Source organism: Oikopleura dioica, chromosome PAR (genome assembly GCF_907165135.1).
Source record: "Oikopleura dioica chromosome PAR, OKI2018_I68_1.0, whole genome shotgun sequence".
Classification (NCBI taxonomy): Eukaryota; Metazoa; Chordata; class Appendicularia; order Copelata; family Oikopleuridae; genus Oikopleura; species Oikopleura dioica.
The window spans coordinates 8,527,481-8,547,998 of NC_137293.1; the positions used below are offsets into that span (position 1 = coordinate 8,527,481).

Sequence of the window (20,518 nt, forward strand, 5' to 3'; positions counted from 1 at the left end):
TCGTAAAAACAAAAGAATGTTGACTCTATTTGTTACCTCTTTGCCGAAGTGCTCAATTAAATCGTCCGTGTACATAAGCCAGACGCAATTGGAACATCCAGAGCCACAACACTCGTCTGGGTCCGGCTCGATGGGCGGAGTTTTTTGAAGAAATCGACGGCCAGACAGATTTTCAGCGAGGAGATTTCGACTGAGAAGGAAATTCGAACATCTTTTCTTGGGTTTGAGACATTGAAAATTGTATAATTAATTTTAAGTTTAAATAAATAATAAAAATGAAAAATTTAACTTGTTCATAGGGTCATAGTTTTTGATTTGCAACAATCAACGATAAAGTTCTCTTTTATTTAAGTTCTCTCATCCTTTTTCCTTCTCTTCGGCGGAAGGCTAAAGTTTCGTCTTGGCGAGATTCTCCATCGAAATGGCATCGCCAATAGCGTCGAACCAATCAACGCGCCGGCGCAAAATGAGGATTTGGCGCACCAAATTTCGACTCGCCAATTTTATGGTTTCTTGAATCTGAGAATGTCCCGCTGCTTACTGTAAAATCGTACTTCACTCGTATCCGAGATGAATCGATTTTTCAGTTTTCAATAAGAGAGATGGAAGACGTCAATAGCAAAAATATTTTTTATCTATAAAATGTTACGATTTCAAAATCTTGTCCGCCAATTTCTTCATTTCTCAGATTGAATAACTTATTAATTTATTCCCAAAAGTATAAATTTGATTTCTCAGCTTTTCTGAAATGACCAGCACATCCCATAGTTTCCTATCAGTACCCTGTAAAAGACTGTTGTTCCCTGTACCTATATTATTTCTCTATAAAATGTTACGAAAAACCATATCAAAAATGGTTTCGCCATCTCGAATGTGTCTTTCAATTTGAGATTTATTATAAATTTCTTTTAAGTGTTTATAAAGTATGCTGTCTTAAATTTTGAGTTTGAAATTCATCCAAAAGCTTTTCTTTCTTTTCAGAAACAAAGAAAATTCGACAAAGGACAGAAAGACGCGAATATGAAGCCTCAATTGAAAATCAAAGTCTTCAAACTAATAATCGAGCAATGAAGAAACTTCTCAGTCGTCGAAACTTGTACCTTGCGATTGTACTGTGTTCCTTTCTTCTCGTTCTTTTGCAAAAGAGAAGCGCAACTATTATCGAATTCAAAACAAATATCCAAATCCGCGAAAGTCGAAAAGCGGCGAAAAATGAGGAAAGAAAAAGCTGCGAGGAGACGAAGAAAAATGTTATTTTCGTGAAAACTCACAAAACAGCGTCTTCCAGTGTTCAAAATGTTCTTCTTCGGTAAGTTTAATCAAATCCGATTTACGAATTCAGCCAACTTTTCAAAGCAAAGAAAAAAAGAAATGCGCTAGAATCGCTGTTTATTCAATAAACCTTAAGTTTTACTTTTCATTTAGCTACACCGTCAACCACGGCTTAAATCTGGCAATGCCTCGCCACAACGGCGCCAGATTCTACAATCCAGAACCCTTCCGCCCCGACATGGTCCGCCCATTCTACGAAGAGGATGAACGACCCAATGTCATTGCTAACCACCTCGTTGCGTCTCCCGAACTCTTTGACTTCATTCCAAACGCTTTTACTTTCACGATTCTCCGATCAGTTCCAAACCTTTACGAGTCTACATTCGAGTACTTTAAAACGTCTACTAAAGCGTTCAAAAATGCGGAAAATATTGATTCATTCTATTCAAATCCAGAGCAGTTCTACTCTCCCGGAAGTCATTATAATGAGTATACAAGAAATCACATGGGAAAGGGCTTATTTATATCGATAATTGAATATTCTTGAATCATATTTTTGCCAACGAAAATGACCCTAAAAAAGCTCACGACCTTGGATTCGACCAAAACTCAGTGGATCCTGCTTATTTTCAGCAATCGATAGAATACATGGAGCAAAGATTTGACCTCGTCCTCATCAGTGACTATTTCCTCGAAAGTATGATCCTCGTGCAGGACAAGCTCTGCCTCACCATGGATGAAGTCGTCACCTTAGTCGTCAACGCGCGCGATAAAAAATCTCCATTATCGCCAAAGACGATAGAAAATATCAAAAACTGGAATTCTTTCGATCTTCATTTGTTCGACCATTTCAACTCGACTTTTTGGAAACAACTCGAAAGCGTTCCTGACTTACAAAAACGAAAAGACAACCTCAAACAACGTACTCAAGCGCTAAAAGAGTACTGCGTCGCTGAGCAAAAAGTATGTGGCTATTTTGACTCCAGTTGCGGCTGGCAAAAAGCTGGTGCTAATATCAAAGGATTCTCTCTAACAGAAGCTGGTTCAAAGAATCAACTCTGTATCGATCTAACGATGCCTGAACGACCGTTTTTGGAGAAAATCGCAAAGTTGCAATGGCCGTTTTGGAAGGCTTTCTACTGGCCAAGTTTTTTAGAATTTTAATTTTAACACTGTTTCATTTTTCATCAAAGTAATGCTCATAGTTCTTCAGTTATCTACCTTGTCTTCAACAAATATACCACTCACAAAAGGACACATAAAGATTTCGAGCTGCAAACTTCAGCAGTATTCTTTCTTGCAGTTAAGTTTCTTCCTTGATTTCATTCTCAAATAGGACAAACGTAAATGTAGAATTCTATTGATTGATTTTTTTATTCTATAAATTATTCGCAGTTCGTGAACTCATTGACAGGTGTTACAAAAATAATCGGATAGTAAACTTCGTTTCGTTGCTCTGCAATTATTTGAGATTTGATGAATTTACTCGCTGAATCTTTTTGGAGGCTCCGAATATACCCAATTGAGCATGAATACTTTTTATTAGCACAAAAAGAGTCCTGAACCTTGACCTAATTCAATCTTTTGAATCGGAGCTTCATCTCCGTCCAGATAGCCAGGAAATACGAAGATAGAGCTGTCCAAAAAATTGCGGATGAATAAGATACAGCCTAAAAACGTAAAAATAAAGCAGTGAACATATAAAATAGAAATGAATTTACCTTTGAAAGCGAGCCGATTAATGACCATTTGTCGTTCATCAGTTCCCAGATTTCATTCAATCGTTCATATGTCCCTTGATCTAGTCCTCCGATGGTTAAAAGACTTCGAGAAGGCAGTTCAACCACAGAGAAATATGCGATCCATCTAAAATTTTTACACAAAGAGCTTTTGCCTTCGAATTTCTACCTTTTATGATTCATCTCGCTTAGAGTTGACCATCCATCTTCCGTCAATGCCTCAACGGTTCCGTTTGCGTCCCATCCTCCGATTGCAATCACGCGGCCATTGTAGAGGCCCAGTTCACCAAAATGGTGACCTTTATTTGTTTCAAAAGTTTCCGTGATGGCCTCTTCATTGAATGACTGGCATTTTCTGTCACTGTCATAGTCGAAGCAAATAATCGCTGAGAATTTCGAATTTTCTTCAAAGTAAATCGAATTTTACCTATGCTGCCGTCATCGGTAGTTATAACTGAGTGACCCTGTTCAAAATTAAAGGAAAGGCGAAGAGATAATCTTGTAAACTGGCATCCGTCCAATCGTGCAATTTTGTAGTTATCGAACCATCCACCAAAAATATGAAGCCGACCATTGACCACTGCGTGTCTCGAGAAAAAAGCATATGCAGAAATGTTTTGGCTAAAATCGATCGGACTGTCGATGAAGATGTCGTTGATTCTCGACCCATCGGGCAGTAATGCAAAGGGTTTCTTGTTGCCAGAATAATTCGGTAGTATGACATTGATCTGCGAAGTCTCTTGAATATGGACAAAGTTTTTGATTTTTGTAGTGCGGTCCAATTTAAGAATACGGACTTTTTTGTTCGCGACGTTTTCAAGCCCGGTTATTTTGATTTTTGAATCTTCATTCACATTTTTATTTCCACTCTGATGAAGTTAACAACCTTGAGATTATTAAAATAATAGAATAAAATTTAAACTTTTCCTGAAAGACTTCGAGATAAGACGAGTCCGCTGAACTCGTCGAATTGAAATGAAAAGCCAAATCCTTCGAGTCTGATGCATTTGACTGGATAACAAAGCGGTCTTCGAAGTAATCAGACTCTAACCAAAACGAGCCATTTTGAAAAATTCCAAAGAGTAATAAAGTCGTTCCATCAAAGAGAATCAACTCAAGAATTTTTATTTCTTCGCTGTAATTTGCAGGAGCCTCGAATTCGAGCATAAACGTATCTGTTCCATCAAGGTTCAATTCGACAGTCGAAATGTGCTTTAAGGGACCTTGTCGAGCAAACTTTTGCGCAACTTCACGAGCGCTTCATTCATTTTCGACTTGAGATATTTTGAAAATTCTTTTTGGTGACATAATCTACGGACACTCCTCTTTCTTTTGCAGTTTTCAGCTTTTCTTTATCATTTGTAATTCAGTGGCTATGGCCGAAAAGAGAAGTTCAACTTCAAAGGGATTCAGCACTTTCATTTTTCAAGATATTAAATTATAATTACATTCACCGAAAAGCCCAGACAATTCTCTACAAAACTTCGCTCATGGGGAATCATTGAATGAGTGGTAAGAATCAGTAATCCGGAGCTATTAGCGCGCGCTTTGCGGGAATCATGTGCAAATAAGCCAAAAACATCCCTCGCGCAGCGCGAACGCCCGCTGTGGAACCGATCCACTCCGTGAAAGCTTGCCTTGATCTCGACAGGTAATTGTTATCATAACCCCATAAGCGAAGTTTTGTAGAGAATTGTCTGGGCTTTCCGGTGAATGTAATTATAATTTAATATCTTGAAAAATGAAAGTGCTGAATCCCTTTGAAGTTGAACTTCTCTTTTCGGCTATAGCGACTGAATTACAAATGATAAAGAAAAGCTGAAAGCTGCAAAAGAAAGAAGAGTGTCCGTAGATTATGTCATCAAAAAGAATTTTCAAAATATCTCAAGTCGAAAATGAATGAAGCGTTCGTGAAGTTGCGCAAAAATTTGCTCGACAAGGTCCCTTAATTCTTCAAACGAAGAAAAGAAATCGTCGGGAACAATTGTTTTGCGATGAGAGGCTGCCGGAAATCGTGGCTGAGAGACGGCGTCTTTGGAAAAGGCAGGAAAGACATCGTCATGGAAGGCAAAAAACGGATTGCTTGTCACGTGCATTTTGTTATCCGCTTTTTGTTGAACGAGTTCGATCTCGATTCGTTCTTTATTAGATTTGTAATTAGGAGTCTAAGATACATGTAGTGATGCATTTAAATCTCAAAAATATCAAAAATCCTTTCCGAAATTTAACTCGATTTCAAATAGAGAATCAAAAACATAGTTTTGGAAAAAGATTTTCTCGTCGTTGATGATTCCGTTGCCAAAGTATTCGCATTCGTCATTGTGGAATGCCCCTCGATCTGTGTAGTAAGGATCGTCTGAAGCAAACAACTTCGAATAACAGATAGATTCTTCTTCGTATTCAACAAGTGAGCCGATCCACTCGCTGCCGAGAGTCAGAAACTTTCCCTCCGCCTCCAACAACAAGGAATACAAAGTGTTTGAAAGAACGATACTCCTGCTAACTAAAATTAAAAGCAACCTTCCCATATCGTTCTTATCTGAGTTCGAAGTTCGAACTTCACGTCTATTTTTATACTAGTTTGAAAAAATCAGTTTGAACTCTTGTCAAAGGAACGACATGAACTGGGTCCAAGTCGCGAAATTCCGGCGGAAGCTTGATTTCGTTTTTTCTCCAGCCTTTTTCGAATTCTTCGTTTTTTCGAATTCTATTCAAAGCCAAAGTCGTTGAAAGTTTGATGTAGTAGTCGCCCATTCTTACACTCATCAAGTAAAATACTCCTTTGAAGCTCGTTGAAGAGACTTTTGCGTTGAAGTGGTTGCTGGCAATGTAACCTTGGGCCTCTTCAAATCGGCCGAGATTGTAATCGGGAGCGTAGTAGAAGCATTTGTCAGCTCTTCCGGTTGGAGAACTTTTAATTGGTCAAAAAGAAAGGTTGATTAAAATGGATTCTCGCTTATTTTTTGACCTTTTTCAGATAACAACGACGGGGAAAATCGTACTGCCTTTCTCTTTCAGGCGAATCTCAATGTGATGTGTTCCAATCGACGATCCATAGTGGAAAACGAAGAATCCTCTAACACGCAAAATATTCTGAGTACTAAAAAACGCGCTTACATTCTTTTACGACGAGTCGGTATAAATGTCGGAGAAGAGTCATTTTCCTTGACTTTTAGGAGATTTCCAATAGCATCGACCAAGTAATGCTCACCATTGAGGAATGTTGCGCCCATTGACTTTCGCGTTTTTATTAATATGGGAATCTCAATGATTGACCGAAAATATTTTTCCATAAAAAACGTTCATAAGAGAAGAAAGAATCCGTAGCATTAACATTTTTAACAATTCCATTGAAATCGGAAAAAATAAATTTTCGAAATTCTCTTGCTTCATGTTTTCGGTCTTCCCAGCGAGCAGTAATCAGTTTGACATCACCATTTGATTCAGTCTTTACTGCATCCGGTACTGAGCCTGTAGAGTTTGTTTCTAAATCAAAAACAGGAATCATTTTCTGTCGCGATTCGATTTTTTCGCATTCATAGAACGGACAAGGACAGCCGTTTTGACAGTATTTCTGAGTTGGACAAACTTCTCCAGCTGATTGAGAAGATCGAGTTAGTTCGAAGCAAATCGATTCACAGGGCGAGATTGGATTAGTCTTTGTTGATTCCAAAACGAGCGTATTCGAGCAAAGATGGCGACAGATATTTTGATCGTAAAACTGTTTCTTTTGACAGCGTCGGAGATTCACTTCATTTTCTTCTTCGGTAAAAATGAGCGGCTGAGCTTTGGCGTGTTCGATCTTCGCAACTGGCTCGGGAAAGATGAATTCTCCTGTCTCGTGACATTCCTTCATCATAAAGCCGCAGTAATCCATCGGAGTGATTTTCACGCATTTCTTGTAGTTTCTGTGACAAGTCGAAGTCAGAAAAGTGGTGACTCCTCGCGATCTTTGCAAAGAGTACCAGTTCGCTTACAAAAATGAATCAAGAAAACGAATTCAAGTGTACTTATGAGGATGATGGTTATCCAGAAAAGTGAACCATTAGTAAGATAGGTTGCCATTTGAGGAGACGTCGAGAATCCATGTTTTTCAAAACTTAGTTTCTGCTTGACTATTTTCATGGCAGGGGTTTTCTGTAATGAGGTGGTAATTGTATTCCGACAATTATAAATGAACTGATAAATCGGGGTTACAAACGCTACCGCTCCTTCAAATCTCGTTTTCGCGTGTGAATGCTTCGGGTCGACAAAACTTCTTCTGGGCACAAAAATAACTTTTCATCCTTTTGCCTGAGAACCCCAATGCAGTGACAGTCCAGACACTTTCAAAACCAGTGTTAATCAATTTCGCTCCTATTTTTATCTACCTGAATTTTCGGCTGCTCAATCTTATTTGAACCCGTCTCTATTTCTATATCAATAGCCATAGCAAGTGTTCGTTAGCTGAGAAAAGGCTTTTTGGGGGAGGAAAACGGTAAAAATGGTTTACGGGCATCTTCGTCACGGATATCGACAGCTTAGTCCCCCTCTTTCAAGTAATTTCTTCCAGTTCTTTTTTAGTCCCACAGCGTCAGCTTTCCCAAACTTTCATGATGAAAGACACGCAAATCTCTGGTTTCCAGCCTTGACCACATATAGAAAATCGGTTCTTTTTCTAGCTTTCGAATGGGGAGATTTGACAAAGATATAAATATTGAAAAAATAAATGAAGTTTATTTCAGAAATATACTGGGCACATCGTAGCCGAACAACTCGTAATCTAATCGATACAGCTCGTAGATTTTTTGTATGTTTTCAGCTCCAATATTTTCATAAAATTTCATCAAAGTTGAGTGGCTAAATAAAGAGTTGCAAAAAGTAAATGAGTATCTGAAGGTCTATATTGCGATGTAACTTACTTTGTGGTCTTATTCCTCTTCGGATAGTCGGTCAAATCTCTCACATTCATGTCATTGAGAACATATTCGACATCTTCATTCAACGTCTCCATCTTTCCAATAAAATTCCAATCGATCGAACACACTTTGCAAATTTGAAAATAGGGGCCCCAATGTCTCTGCCGGGCTCCATACTTTCTATCGTCACCTTTTGCTATCAGATATTTTACGAATTGATGGAATCCTTCGACATTTGCTTCTTGGAGAAAATCGTCGTCACCTTTTGCTAGTTTTCGAAACCAGAGAAGAATATTTTAGCAATAAGCTTTTAAAACCGGCCTATTTCTTGAAGCTGTTTCGCGACGAAATTCTGCCGGAGATAGTTGTCTTGCACCTATAAAAAAATTATCGTGTAAAACACGGCGCATCTTGATGTTCAACGGACCTTGTCACGATATGCCGACAGAAGTCGCTCCAGGGGATGCCGGACAAACATAAATTTATAAAATGTCTGCAACATGAAGATTTGCTGCTCCTTTGGATAGGTCGATAGGTATCTGTAGCCATCCTCACCCTTTTTCCCGTGAGGCGATTTGATGTCTTCGACTTTCATTTTCCCGTAGGTGTCTGGGTGAATGAGCTGGAGCATGGTACGCTTCCAATTTGTACAGCCGACTTTGGGCAGCTCACAGTACAAAATTTGATGCTTCTCGTCAACTACGAGTCGTAAATGATGTTCCGCAAGGGTTTCACTGTCAATTTCCTCCAGTAATGTATCATTGTACAGTCCCTCGTCTTCCATAATTTGACAAACTCTTTCTTTATTTTCAAGTCTCTCCTTGTATTCCTCTTTGAAATCAATGTCTTCATAGTTCAGATCTATGGTCTCTAACAAGATATTGTCCCCACTGCCAGAATCAAATATTGAAGGAGCCGGTTGTTTTGACTTCTCTAGCTTTTTCGTTAGTGACTCCACTCGTCTAAGGGATGAATTCAAGTCGAGCTCAAGTTCTTGCAAGAGTTAAAATTTGTCTTGTCTTGGAAAAAGCCCTAATGCGAGTTGTATATAAGCAAAAAGATATCAGACTCTTTCGGCGATTTCATATCTAATTCTCTAACTCTTTCCATTACGCGTTTGCCAGGTATTGTAAGTAAAAAGGCTCAAAACTGCTAGAATTAAAAGCGTGAGATAGCGCGTTCGATCAATCATTGGAATATTGAAGTGGTTGTAGCTTCAACCATTAAGCGTAAGGACGCGCTAAGATGAGGGCGCTAGAAGCCTCTTATCGTGTCGACTCATGTCAGAATAAATTGGCAGGCTCAGTTTTTGTTTATTTAAATTTTAAAAAAAGGACGACAACTCAATGTGTATAATATACCTTGTAGGTACACTGTATATCTTCAACGTTACTTACCAATTTGATCGTGGCTGCAGACAAGCTCAAATTGGACATCAGAATTTTTTTCTCTAGACTCTAGACACTAGCAACTAGAGAGATTTTTAAAACTATGTTTTCAAAATTTTCTGAAAATTTATCTTATAATAGAGCATCACTAGGGTAGAAAAGACAAAATTATGAGTAAAGATACCAACGAAGAAATGAATAAAGCTCATTCCGGTGATGTTTTTATGAAGCCTCTTCAAGAAGGAAAGCCGAAAGATGTTCCAGTAGAAGAAATAATTGTCCAGTTTGAAGATGATGCTAAATCGTACAAGATAGATTTCTTGTGTAAGACTTTTCCGTATTTCAAAACTCTCTTCGACTTTGAACTAAGCAACAAGAGGTAGTTTTTGACATTCATTTTTTACCGTTCAATAAGGATTTTGATAGTGACTCCTCGATGATCAAGTACTCTCTTCCGATGAAAAAATGTCTTTTCGAATGTTTTCATGACAAACACGAAAAGGACATTGAGTGGGCGCCGAGATTTCTTGAGAAGCTTGAAGAATTGAAAGATGGTTCAGAAGAGTTCCCTGATATGGTTCGACGAGCGATGATTTTTCTACAGATTGATGAGTACATGGTCTCGGCAAAAGATGAAGATGATGATTTTTTGGGTCACACGTTAGCTGACTACAAAGATGCCGTGGAAGCTGAATGGGATGGCAATGGCGAGCCTCATGATAAGTGCCCAGTAAAGTACTTGTACTCCGTTAGGGGATTCTTGATGCTCAGATATTTCCACAGAAATATATTCAATGTGCCTGACCGTGAGGATCGTGATTATCGTGATTGGTGGGAGTTCGACATTCCTGATATCATTCCTGAAGTCCCAGAGAAATACGCATGGGTGATGTATCATGGAGGAAATTATGGTTTGTTCGTTTTCTTCACAGAATCCATGATATGGGATGATCATTTTGGTGACGAAGATGCTTGTGTTAAAGACGAAGAGATAGAGTTTTGCTTGTGAGTTCATTTTTATAATCTTCAAAATTTGTTCAAATAATATTATTTAGCGCCCAGGAGATTCGAGTTGATTATAATCACAGACCTAGTGGGGAATTCTATATTCAGGAGTATGGAATCAATGAGCTTCGAGCCAAGGAAGGAAGATCTGATTCAAAGTTCGCTCTATATTCGTTTTGGAATCTTGGCGAACCACTTGAAATCATTCAAATGGAATATGGGAAGAGATACAAGGTCACAATAAACGTCTATCTTGAGCGGAAAGATGTATTCGTTGATGTTGATGGTACGAAAAATATGGGACCTTGGCTAGAAGTTGAAGACGAAGAAGGCCTTTCTTTTGAAATCACATTCCCTGGACATCGCTGTATCCCGTTCGAGCTGTAAATAAAACAAAATTAAAGATTCAATGTCAAAGTGAATCTTTAATTGCTAGAATGGCAAGTAAAGACGTTTATTATCAACTACAACAATCGTTCTTTTCGAGTTTTCCTAAACTTAAAAATGAAAGTGACTGTAACAATCTTCTTCAGTGGACAAAAATGAACAGCTATGATAATTTTTTAACCGGGAATGGTCGGCTTCGTGAGCGAGTCGGGAGTTGTTTGCGGGTTGCTGTCGTTGAAAGCGTAGCTTGTCGTAGCTGTTGCTGCTGAGAGTGGTAGTGGTGAGACTTGAGCGGGCTCAGGAGTGGGCTCTTCGTCGGTTGATCTTTCCCGTTTTATGGGAGGCGATACGATAACGGATGGGTGAATGAAGGAAGCGGCGGGTTCTTGCTTCGACATTTTCGGGTGCCTGAAGAAAGGATTTCAAGCGAGCTCTTCTAAATTGGGACTTACGGTCGTTTTCGTGAAATTGGTGTCGATTTGTCACTAGGCGGCAGGTCAGGGATGTTTTCCACGAGTCCAGAGAGAAAGTTCAAAGACTAAAGCACATAAATTTTCAACTCTTCAAAAGGGCCCTTTTTTACCTGGGTATTTGTTATCGCTTGTTTGATATGCTGTGGCAAAATCGTTCTGTACGTCTTCGACTGACTAACCGCCGTTTCAGCATCGTGGAGGAGTTTTTGCATGAAGAGTTCGATCGCGCGAGAGATGAGGACTGGAACTGCTTTGGCTACTTTGCCGATTTCTTCGTCTGTCTGCATGATTTTCTTGATCCGCGAAGGCTGGAAGCGCGAGTTTGGGAATCTCTTTTTTGGCGGCATTCTAGGACGAAAAATAAGAGTTTCTCGGCTCTAAGGAAAGAAAGAGGGAGAGTTTAAGTTGCGAACTTTAGTTTGGTCTAAACACCGGGAAAATCCATGCTACATTTTCTGTTTATCCCGCTGATTCCCTTTGACATTAAATTATCTTCTGGTGAATTATGCGTTGAGCAAATAAAGAAAGAACCATCGTAATAATTATTTATATTTTATTCTTCTTGATTAAAATTGAGCGAAAAATACTGTATTTAAAAGCAAATAAGGCAGTAGGTAATAATATCTGTGAATGAACGAGAGAGATTTCGACAATTGGATCGTCTTTTTGTGAGTCTTTTTGAACCAGTGATAAAAATAAGCATGAAAATAAAATAAAATGCTCAGAATGATGAAAGAAGGAGGAAAAGAAAGAATGGAGTGTGTTTTCGAGGTAGATGGGCAATTGCACTTTGTCTCTTTTTTAATTTCAGACGTAGTCAATTTTTCGCGGCTTCGGAGTAGAGTTGCTAGTGGTGGAGTTCAGCGCCAGGTTAGCTTGGCGAAGGGTGGTTACTTCGCTTTCGAGTTGTTGGTTTCGCGATTGTTCCTTAATTTTTGGTAAGGCTTTGGAAATAACTTATTTCAAATAAGAGGGTTTTGGAATTTGTTAGTTGGAGCTATTTTAAGAAATGACAAATCTTCGGCAGTTAAAAATGCTGATTTCCGGGTTAAAAATACTCACAAAACTTTTACTCCTCAAACTGAAACAAAAGTTCAATTCTTCTGTTTATTTTAAGAGCTTTACCTCATCCAAACGAACTCTCAACTCCTCGACTTGGCGAGCTAAATCATCAGCCCCGTTTGTGGAACTTTTCGCTGGTCTTTTCGCAGGAGAACGCCCGCGACGAGTATAACTCGGATTCTGGTGAAATTCGGAGAATTGACGATCAGCTTCGGTCAGGTGCTCGTGATTGAACTTTCGTGGGCTCAGTTCGTCATCTGTTGATTCCCCACGGCTATTTTCTAGTGTTCGTTGGCTTTCTGCGGGTCGGAGTGGTTCTAGGGCGGGTTTTTACTGCAAGCAAATTGATTGAAAAATACCTGTGATTAAATTAAGAAGGTCTTGTTGAAGTTTGTTACTGTCAGTTTGTCTTGGGTTCGATTGGTCCCGCCCAGGCCGCCTCTTGCTCGGTGGATAATGCATTGAGCCGTTTTTAAAGTTACAAAATACCACGGGATTATCCCTAAAACGAGTAATAAACAAGAATATTTCGTAAAAATATCTACCTAATATTTCGTATCGATGCTAAATGCCGCGGAAGAGTGCTTTTCTGAGCAGGACTGGGTGAACTGTTCCTTGGCGACTTAATTATTTTGTTTCTTGGTGTTGGAAATTTGCTGCTTTGGTTGTGGCTATCCAAGTTTTGTTTTGAAAAGGTCTTCTCACTCAATCCGAGAAGAGCTGAAGCTGTCAGCTGATCCTTTTCCGTGCTTTTTACAGAAGTCTGCAGTGGTGTTGACGTCAAATCTGGCTGTGAGCTCTGAAAATTGGCCGAATAGTCCATCGACCGCCTTCTTCTTTCGAATATCTTGGGGCTTTGCCGTCGGACGATGTCTTCAACCTTGTCTCTGAAGGTTTCCTTGTGCATTGCTGCTGCTTGATAAGGGAGCGTTTCGCCGGACATAATGTGCGTATTTTGCAGTTCAAATCGGTCCACATCGCTTTCTGTGCTGGAATCTCCTGTGTGGCTCGTGTGAGCAGTATCGTCCGATTTAACCATGTCATAAATGTTCTCAAGGACGTTTGGTGAGTCATCGTCATCGGTGAAATGCTCTTCCGGTTCCTCCAAGGGAGCGTCTTCTGGCTGAATATTTGGGAGCCTTGGCACGAGTGTCCAGACATCACGAGGAGTGTACCTGCTCTGCCCGGTCAAACGGGATGGAGGCAATAGACAAAGAACAACTTGTGGGAGGGAGCGGAGACACTCGATCATGTCGTTGTGGCTGAGATTCGCAAGCATAGAGCTGTTGATTTGGACGATTCTTGAACCCTTTTGAAGACCGGCGTCGTGAGCGGCGCTTCCTTCGTCTACTTGATTGACAAAGCCTTCGTAGGAAATGTGAAATCCGAGTTGCATCCCTGGCTGTTTTCTGTTGATAACAATCGTCCTCGTCGCCGAAGCTGGAGGATAGAGACCGTGAACGCCGCGGGAAACAAAATCCAGACGAGTAATGAGATCAGATCGGTCGTTCTTGTTCTTCAACGAGAATTGAATAAAGTCGCCGGTCCCGTAGAAAATGACAAGATCTTTGTCGCCATAAAGAGTCCAACCAAGCAGCGCCTTTGGATAGATCGAGAAAACAGCAGTGCCTGGAACTGTATTTTCAAATATACCCGGGTCGGATCCGTTCCCATTCTGCGGCAGGACAAGCGCCATCTGCTCGTGCGACAGTACCAAGTTGAAAGTGTACAGCCTCGCGTTTGCCCCATGAGCAGGAACTAGACTTTCGACTTTCCAAATCACCCCACCGCGGGATTCGATCTCCGCTGGAACTCTCGCTCTTCTCTTCTCAGATCGCTTGAAGATCGAAAACCGGTTGCTAGAATTTTCGATTCCGTGCGCGTCCAACGAACAATTTTCCAATATATTTCGGAGAAATTTGCGTCGCATATCGATTGCCAAGTTCGCAAATTTTCCCACTTTTGGAATGACATTTCGGCCGTTGATGATTTTTGTCAGCAGAAAGTCGCGCAAGACACTGTCTCTTCTGAAAGTAGCATCCGCTGGCACAGCGGGGCCAAAGTCAGGAACGCATTTCGCTTTCGAAACTGATATTTGGTAATTTAAGCCGCCAGAGACGGTCGGAACGGCGCGAACGATAATGAAAATGTGTTGAAATTGGCTTCTTATTGTAGCTGGGGAGAAGGGCTTCGCCCCTGGCTCTTGAAAAATTATCGAAATGACATCGTTCCCGATGTGGCGTTTTCTGTCTACTTGTTGGGAGTTCTGTGACGAGAAGGGCAAAAGTGTGGAGACATGGAACATGATTTGCGTCTCCCGGTGAGTTGTGTGATAAGAATACATTCCAGTAGAATCATCGCGAACATCCAGACCAGCTCTGAAGCCAGTAAAACCCTTGAGCCTTACTTTGTTCGCCAGCACGCCCATGAAATCGTCTAGATATTCAGAATTTGTGTTGTTGTACATTTCTTCTTCAGATGATTGCCCTCGCTTGCAGAGAAGCACGCCGACTTTGATGTGTTCTTGCTCTGCTTTCTCGTCGAGTTTTTGGAGCAAGTCTTTTGCGTCTTCCGAGCATCGGCGAAGAACAGAGATGTCGAGTTCGGGGAGAATATGCATCAAGCAATCTCGCTTAAATTGACTTTTAGTAGAGCTTATTTGCGTGTAAGGACAACAAGGGAAACCGAAAAAAATAAAGACAAATTACAATCACTTTATGGCTAATTCTTTACCTGTGAAACTTGGCTAGAATTGCGACCAAGAGGAATAAGCTCCTCCAGTATTGATCCGCGAAGAACATATAAACTGGCAGTTCTGATGATTATTCGATAAAGGTTGATTGATTTTTCCTTCCTTGCGATTTCCTCGCGCTTTTCTCTTCTTATGCTGATAGAGACTGGGCCGTATCTCTCGTCTTCTCCGATGTAATTACTTCGAAAACGATATATAAATTTCTCGAAATAAGAAAGAATCTACCTGTGAGGTTTCTCAAGAAAGTATTTCGAGTAATATTTTTGCCCGTGATCTTGACCTTCGAGGAGGAAACCATTTACAGGTTTTCCCAATCCTTCAAAGACCGTCGCTGTTCTCCCTGTATCTAAGACCTGTCTGTACTCCCCTCGCTGCATCGGTTCAGGACGGACGTTTGGAAGGACAACTTCCTTTTCAGTTCCAATTTCGTTGCGGAACTAAATTCACAGTTTGCAAAAACAACCTTATTTTTATTTTTACCTGAGGACAGGAGACGACCAATTTGTTGGATTTACCATCACCAGCGTCCGAAACGAGCGAGTTCGCCAGCTTCTGCAGCTCATCTTCTGAGCCTACTTCTGATTCTAGCGCTGAGTTGAAAACAGCAGCTGATGCTCCCGTAGCAATGTAGGATCTTCGATTCATTCTGTCGAAGAGATTCTTCATCGGTTCAAATTCAAATGCTGTCGACTGCGCGTCATGGTGAGCGAACCATCTTCTTCTTGCCAGAAAACTACCGAATAAATTAAAAATAGGGATTCGATATGTTACATACCGTTTGTCATTTTTTCCAATTGTCGAAATATCGGATGCGGAGCTTTGGCCAGGCTCGTATCCAGATTCGCTTCCAGGTTTGACATGGGTGGCTCTCTGAGTTCGGTTTCGGAAAATTTCTTTTACGGAAAGCCGTTTCTTCCCTCTAGGCCGCTGATGGTGGCTCAATCTTATGCTACTTTGGTGGCTTGCTATTTTTGGGTCAATAAACTTTCAATGAAAAATGACTAAAAACTGATTTGACATCTCGACCCCAAAAACTGTGGAATTTCTCTTATTGTGGTATTTCATGTTTCTGATTTTTCAATCACACTTTAAATTGTTAAAAATCTTCACAATAAGAAAGTTACTCATCCAGTGATCCACTGAGGCGAGCGCAAAAGATACCGATGCCGTATTCAAACACACGTATTCAAAATGAAATGACAAGTAATCCAAGCGAGTAAATCCCACTCCGCGCGCCATAGTCAGTAAAATAACAAAAAAGAAATGAACGTGAGAAAAAATGAAGCCTTTGTAGTAATCGTAAAAGTGTCGATAAAAGGGAAAGATTGAGCCCGGGCCTTTTCGCTTTCTGCGATTCTGCTTGAGAGGGAACGGTCTAAGGCTTGTAACTTGGCCATGGTACTTTCGCTGGGTAATCGGACGGTTTGACTTCTGGGGGCTTTTGGTTGGGATACTCGTTTGACAAATTTACACATTGAAAATTGTATTTCCTGTTTTTGGGGGTGTTACTAAGCTTCAAAAATCTCTGACTGTCATTGAGCCTGAAATTCAGGCCCTGAATTTTTGAAAAGCGTAAAAGGTATGTCAATATAATTTAATAAAAATAGCTTTATCCTCTCCTGCTGCATTCATGTGCGAGGCAGCAGCGTCCACGGGGAGAACAACATTATTCACGTTCTCACGAGAGGAGCGCCGCGGGATTACTGTAACCAATGTACCATCAGAGCGTTTCATTATTTGTTCGCGCTTGGATGGATCAATTCCGAGCTCATTTTTCCCCCAAGATTACTGTTATTGGGAAGAGTAAATTTGCCTTTTCGAACTAATGAGTTCATTTGTTTTCCTGTGGGGGGAAACAAATTTGTCCATAGTTTCGTAAACAAAAGTGTTCAAAAAGACGGAAAATGATGATTTCAGGTCAAAAATTATTGGTATTCTTGAAGAAAAACCTCGGAAGATTTTCTAGCGTCATAAATTCCGTTCGTTAAAATGTAAAAACACTTCAGTAAAATCATAAATTAAACGAATTCTGGTTGTTTAAACAGCACCTGAATTCAGGTCTAAATCAATGGAGCGTAAAAGTCAACAGGGACACCCTGAAACGTCTGAAATGTCTGAAATATCCACTCAAAAAGACTTGTGTGTGTTCTGAGCTAACAGATTGAGATTTTGAGAACAATGAAGCTCGAAATTGATCCGTGCCTCGTTTTCTGGCGCATGCTTTCTGTATCGAAAGACCACTTTGGGACGGTTTAAATCTGGTGGGACAAACATCTCGCTAGAATTTCTCGATACAAATTAGACCATTCTTTTCTCCAAACCTTGAATGAATTTTCTCAACATTCAGTTTATCTTTTCTCCTCGAAAATCGCCTCAGACGATCAATGACCGAAAACGATCGTTTGTTTTGAAACAAATCATCCTCTTCCGGAATTTCATTCTTCCTCCTCGTTGAAAAAAATTTTCGAAAAGAGCTTCTGGGTCGCTCCATTTTTTATGAGCCCTATTTCCGCTCGCTCAGCGCATTCGAATGATTATTGATTGAAAACGTATTTTTCTCTCTTTTTGGTTCCTCTTGAGCGTCTCTGGCTGTATATGGCGCTAGAAAAATAGTTGTGATTATGATGAGAATCTTGTTTATTTATTTAGAACACTAATTTCTAGCACAAAATAGTTCTTTCAATGATCATTTTCATGAGTCTTCCAAAAAGTAAGACTTTTAGGGCCAATAAAAAATTAAAAGTAATTGTTGCCAGTTGATTAGCATATGAAAATCAAAGGTTAATCACCTTGTAAACTTTCGCCCAGGTTCTCGTTCGATCTCTTATGAAAACAAAAAAAGAGCGATAAAGGTCTTTTCTACGTGACAGAACTGCCAAAAAGTCGCTATACTACGCCTTCCGTTCTATTGATTTTTCTCTGCAAACTTAGTTCTGGTTATGAATTTGCGCTGGAATTCGTAGATTCTTGAGCAAATGGTAGAACGTCGCGGAGAATCAAATTTGATCGTTTTATTTGTGCTTCTGCGCTCTTTTGAAAAGAGAATTGTGTGCACGAAATAAAGCTTTCACTAAAGAGAAAGACGCTGTACTTTATGGTAACAACTTTATGTGACAACGAGACGCAACTTTTGACGCGTCTGTCAATTAAATATTAAAACTGGAATACGCTTCTTTAAAAAGCTTCTGATTTGACACCAAAAAAGGCATTTACCTCAAAATTCTCTTCTACGATTCCAAATTCCTCAAATCCAATTTCTCTTCAATTCAAACTCTTCAAAAACTCCTTCAAACAACGAAAAAAAAATCTCATCCGTCGAAGTTTTATGATCGCGCACGAGCCTCCTAACGCTTGGTTTTGATCGTGTCCCTCAAGCTTACTCGACAAATAATAAAAATTTTTATTCAAAACATCTTTGTAGGGAAGGTGAACTTTTTTTGCTATATTGAGGGCTGAATGGGGCAGGGAGCGGTGTTTAATTGAAAATATACGATCCTCTTGGGTAGGGTTGTAAAATTGGAAGTATCAGAAGAGACCGATACTCATTAAAATTGAAGAGATGGAATTTGGACGTTTCTGACGTTGTACACGCGTATGAATAAGCTTCAAGTAATTGGCAGGACAATTTTGGCCTTTTCTGTTTACGATGTTCTTAAAATATGGCCAGACATCATGACGGGGTCGGTTACAGTGCTATTCGTAGTAGGCAAGACCATGAGAAGACCCTTCAAATATCACTGACTTACTTAAAATCCTCAAAACCAACCTCAATTATCTGATGAGAATCCGATAGCACCGTGTCATAAAAAAATTGAAAATTTGATCACTTTTGATTTATATTGACAAAAATAATCCTCCTCCGCATCTTTGAACTGGTGAATAAGCCAGCAAAAAGTACAAATACTAAATAATGAGTGCATTTCCGAAACCGTTGCCTGAATCATGAGCGAGTACTCGGTACTGCGCGGTGACAAAGTGCCTTCGCGACGGCGCCGTTGCTGGGCTGATCGATAGTCTTCGTCCTTTTTGCTCGAGCTCAACTTCCCGACCAGGACGTCCAATCGATCTCGACTCTGACTCAGGAATGTCTTTTTACGCTGTGGACGGATTTATGACCAGCTAACTTCAAACAAAGCATAAAAACGATGCAAATATTTTGAAATTTTAGTTAAAAAAGAATGAAATCCTTTCATAATGAAAAAGTCGTAAATCACTTTTCCTTGTTCGGCTTTGATTCTGGCAGCGATTGCCTCTGGTGGTATCGGAGGTTTTTCCTCGTCAGTGCGCTGGAATGATCTTGCGAGTGTGGGGTAAAAATAAAACTGAAAAGAAAAGTTTTCAACGACTTTTAAAATGGAAACAATCTGGACCTGTCAAAGGATTGCAACGAACCATAGAGGGGTTGTTGAGGCAAGGCGGTGGAAATGTTCCGTCTCTGCGCAGCGGGGGTCCAAGCTTGCCTAAGAAAAATTATTGGAAATTGGGTATTCTTATTCCTGCTTGTTATTGACTCTGGCCGAGCTGGAGGGGCTCAGGCATTGAAGGAGAGAGTCGAAACAAAGAAGCTAATTGACCGTGAAATCCTCTCACACTTATAAATACCCTTTCAATCTTACTCTGATGAGCTTTTAGGTTGTTTCGGGTATTTTTCTAGCGCTAGGTGATACAAGAGGATAAGGGAAGGAAATTTTCGATAAGGAGAGGATTTTCGGGGGAGGGCGGAGGATAAGGTCTACCTTGTAGGCTGAAAAACTTCGAAATCATGGCGAGCAGTACTGTCAGGAAGCGAGGCAGTTTCGGAATCACCAAATTCCAGATTTGGAGAGTCAGTACGGGTAGGAACGTAGCGATGGCTTTGGAGCTCGCCTTGTGATTTGGAACCATGTGTATTTCTGAAAAAGGCAATGTTAAAGCTAATCTGTAGTGAGTCACTACTAGTGCCGAGATTCGATTCTATGATAGGCATCTATTGGAGATAGAAATGCAGCCGGCGATCTACTGCTGCAAAACAACTGTTCTGAGCACTTGCAAAGAAAATCATCTGCTTCCAGCGTATAAATACAATCCTTCGCTTTTGTTGCGTTATATTTTTAAAATGATTTCAATACATCAAGAATCACTTGCTCACGAAAAATCTCCTTTATAATATCTTCACTTCATTTATGAAATGATTCAGATCTCGAAAAATATCCTAGAGACTGCATTCTGCCTACAATAATTTATCATTAAATAAACTGTCATCAATAATAATTATTGTGTTCTCGCAATATCTCAAATAATCACCAAGTTGTGACTTAGTTGACTTACCTTAGTGGTTGAACAGCAGCGATAGGAGTTCCATGAACAAGTGACTGTAGCGATTGCGAGACATCTTCACTGTAGCCAAGCGGCTTGGAAAGATCAGAAACCGGTCCCAGTGAACGCAGTCTTTGGCGAGTTATGCGGTGTTCATTTTCTGGCTTGAGCCAAACAGGCAAATGTCGCCCGTTCATTTTTGCGCGACGCCGATTTCAAACTCGTCCCATTTTCTAAAAAAAAAAAT

The 20,518-nt window shown here is 40.2% G+C and overlaps 5 protein-coding genes across 5 annotated transcripts; 2 read left to right on the forward strand and 3 right to left on the reverse strand.

The window, feature by feature from the left end:
* The first annotated feature begins 449 nt into the window (after nucleotides 1-449).
* On the forward strand, nucleotides 450-2,544 carry LOC145701652 (galactose-3-O-sulfotransferase 2-like). The gene is made up of 3 exons (XM_081778865.1): nucleotides 450-1,309; nucleotides 1,426-1,787; nucleotides 1,829-2,544. The coding sequence occupies exons 1-3, from the start codon at nucleotides 1,068-1,070 to the stop codon at nucleotides 2,434-2,436; spliced, it is 1,212 nt and encodes a 403-aa protein (XP_081634991.1). The 5' UTR covers nucleotides 450-1,067; the 3' UTR covers nucleotides 2,437-2,544.
* Nucleotides 2,545-2,725: 181 nt separating this feature from the next.
* Nucleotides 2,726-8,897, reverse strand: LOC145701653 (uncharacterized). Its single transcript, XM_081778867.1, has 14 exons — nucleotides 8,337-8,897; nucleotides 8,231-8,285; nucleotides 7,913-8,177; nucleotides 7,744-7,850; nucleotides 6,400-6,983; nucleotides 6,129-6,247; nucleotides 5,772-5,922; nucleotides 5,267-5,464; nucleotides 5,018-5,176; nucleotides 3,439-3,880; nucleotides 3,181-3,397; nucleotides 2,994-3,138; nucleotides 2,844-2,942; nucleotides 2,726-2,767 (listed from the first exon to the last, which is right to left on the reverse strand). Exons 1-13 carry the CDS (start codon nucleotides 8,691-8,693, stop codon nucleotides 2,844-2,846), a joined length of 2,898 nt encoding a protein of 965 aa, XP_081634993.1. The 5' UTR covers nucleotides 8,694-8,897; the 3' UTR covers nucleotides 2,726-2,767.
* Nucleotides 8,898-9,449: 552 nt separating this feature from the next.
* Nucleotides 9,450-10,749, forward strand: LOC145703234 (uncharacterized). Its single transcript, XM_081780569.1, has 3 exons — nucleotides 9,450-9,676; nucleotides 9,724-10,302; nucleotides 10,353-10,749. The coding sequence occupies exons 1-3, from the start codon at nucleotides 9,468-9,470 to the stop codon at nucleotides 10,687-10,689; spliced, it is 1,125 nt and encodes a 374-aa protein (XP_081636695.1). The 5' UTR covers nucleotides 9,450-9,467; the 3' UTR covers nucleotides 10,690-10,749.
* On the reverse strand, nucleotides 10,741-11,531 carry LOC145703235 (uncharacterized). Its single transcript, XM_081780571.1, has 3 exons — nucleotides 11,273-11,531; nucleotides 11,142-11,227; nucleotides 10,741-11,097 (listed from the first exon to the last, which is right to left on the reverse strand). The coding sequence occupies exons 1-3, from the start codon at nucleotides 11,507-11,509 to the stop codon at nucleotides 10,866-10,868; spliced, it is 555 nt and encodes a 184-aa protein (XP_081636697.1). The 5' UTR covers nucleotides 11,510-11,531; the 3' UTR covers nucleotides 10,741-10,865.
* Nucleotides 11,532-11,698: 167 nt separating this feature from the next.
* LOC145703231 (signal-induced proliferation-associated 1-like protein 1) lies at nucleotides 11,699-20,500 on the reverse strand. The gene is made up of 13 exons (XM_081780565.1): nucleotides 20,284-20,500; nucleotides 19,713-19,868; nucleotides 19,347-19,436; nucleotides 19,196-19,298; nucleotides 18,912-19,073; nucleotides 15,752-15,846; nucleotides 15,457-15,709; nucleotides 15,202-15,413; nucleotides 14,958-15,156; nucleotides 12,770-14,856; nucleotides 12,584-12,726; nucleotides 12,288-12,541; nucleotides 11,699-12,089 (listed from the first exon to the last, which is right to left on the reverse strand). The coding sequence occupies exons 1-13, from the start codon at nucleotides 20,466-20,468 to the stop codon at nucleotides 11,970-11,972; spliced, it is 4,059 nt and encodes a 1,352-aa protein (XP_081636691.1). The 5' UTR covers nucleotides 20,469-20,500; the 3' UTR covers nucleotides 11,699-11,969.
* Nucleotides 20,501-20,518: the final 18 nt, after the last annotated feature.

What these genes read in the sequence shown, in the direction of transcription:
- LOC145703231 (XM_081780565.1), bottom strand. Translation starts at nt 20,468, where the DNA reads ATGAACGGGCGACATTTGCCTGTTTGGCTCAAGCCAGAAAATGAACAC. An exon ending in TCGTTGCAATCCTTTGACAG is followed by an intron (nt 19,299 to 19,346) that starts GTCCAGATTGTT and finishes TTTTCTTTTCAG; the next exon opens with TTTTATTTTTACCCCACACT. An exon ending in TGGTCGTCTCCTGTCCTCAG is followed by an intron (nt 15,414 to 15,456) that starts GTAAAAATAAAA and finishes CTGTGAATTTAG; the next exon opens with TTCCGCAACGAAATTGGAAC.
- LOC145703235 (XM_081780571.1), bottom strand. Translation starts at nt 11,509, where the DNA reads ATGCCGCCAAAAAAGAGATTCCCAAACTCGCGCTTCCAGCCTTCGCGG. An exon ending in AAGCGATAACAAATACCCAG is followed by an intron (nt 11,228 to 11,272) that starts GTAAAAAAGGGC and finishes TATGTGCTTTAG; the next exon opens with TCTTTGAACTTTCTCTCTGG. An exon ending in CCAATTTCACGAAAACGACC is followed by an intron (nt 11,098 to 11,141) that starts GTAAGTCCCAAT and finishes TCCTTTCTTCAG; the next exon opens with GCACCCGAAAATGTCGAAGC.
- LOC145703234 (XM_081780569.1), top strand. Translation starts at nt 9,468, where the DNA reads ATGAGTAAAGATACCAACGAAGAAATGAATAAAGCTCATTCCGGTGAT. An exon ending in TTTGAACTAAGCAACAAGAG is followed by an intron (nt 9,677 to 9,723) that starts GTAGTTTTTGAC and finishes GGATTTTGATAG; the next exon opens with TGACTCCTCGATGATCAAGT. An exon ending in GAAGAGATAGAGTTTTGCTT is followed by an intron (nt 10,303 to 10,352) that starts GTGAGTTCATTT and finishes AATATTATTTAG; the next exon opens with CGCCCAGGAGATTCGAGTTG.
- LOC145701652 (XM_081778865.1), top strand. Translation starts at nt 1,068, where the DNA reads ATGAAGAAACTTCTCAGTCGTCGAAACTTGTACCTTGCGATTGTACTG. An exon ending in GTTCAAAATGTTCTTCTTCG is followed by an intron (nt 1,310 to 1,425) that starts GTAAGTTTAATC and finishes CTTTTCATTTAG; the next exon opens with CTACACCGTCAACCACGGCT. An exon ending in AAGAAATCACATGGGAAAGG is followed by an intron (nt 1,788 to 1,828) that starts GCTTATTTATAT and finishes TGAATCATATTT; the next exon opens with TTGCCAACGAAAATGACCCT.
- LOC145701653 (XM_081778867.1), bottom strand. Translation starts at nt 8,693, where the DNA reads ATGGAAGACGAGGGACTGTACAATGATACATTACTGGAGGAAATTGAC. An exon ending in GGGAAGACCGAAAACATGAA is followed by an intron (nt 6,248 to 6,399) that starts GCAAGAGAATTT and finishes AAAACGCGAAAG; the next exon opens with TCAATGGGCGCAACATTCCT. An exon ending in TCTCTCAGCCACGATTTCCG is followed by an intron (nt 3,881 to 5,017) that starts GCAGCCTCTCAT and finishes TAACTTCATCAG; the next exon opens with AGTGGAAATAAAAATGTGAA.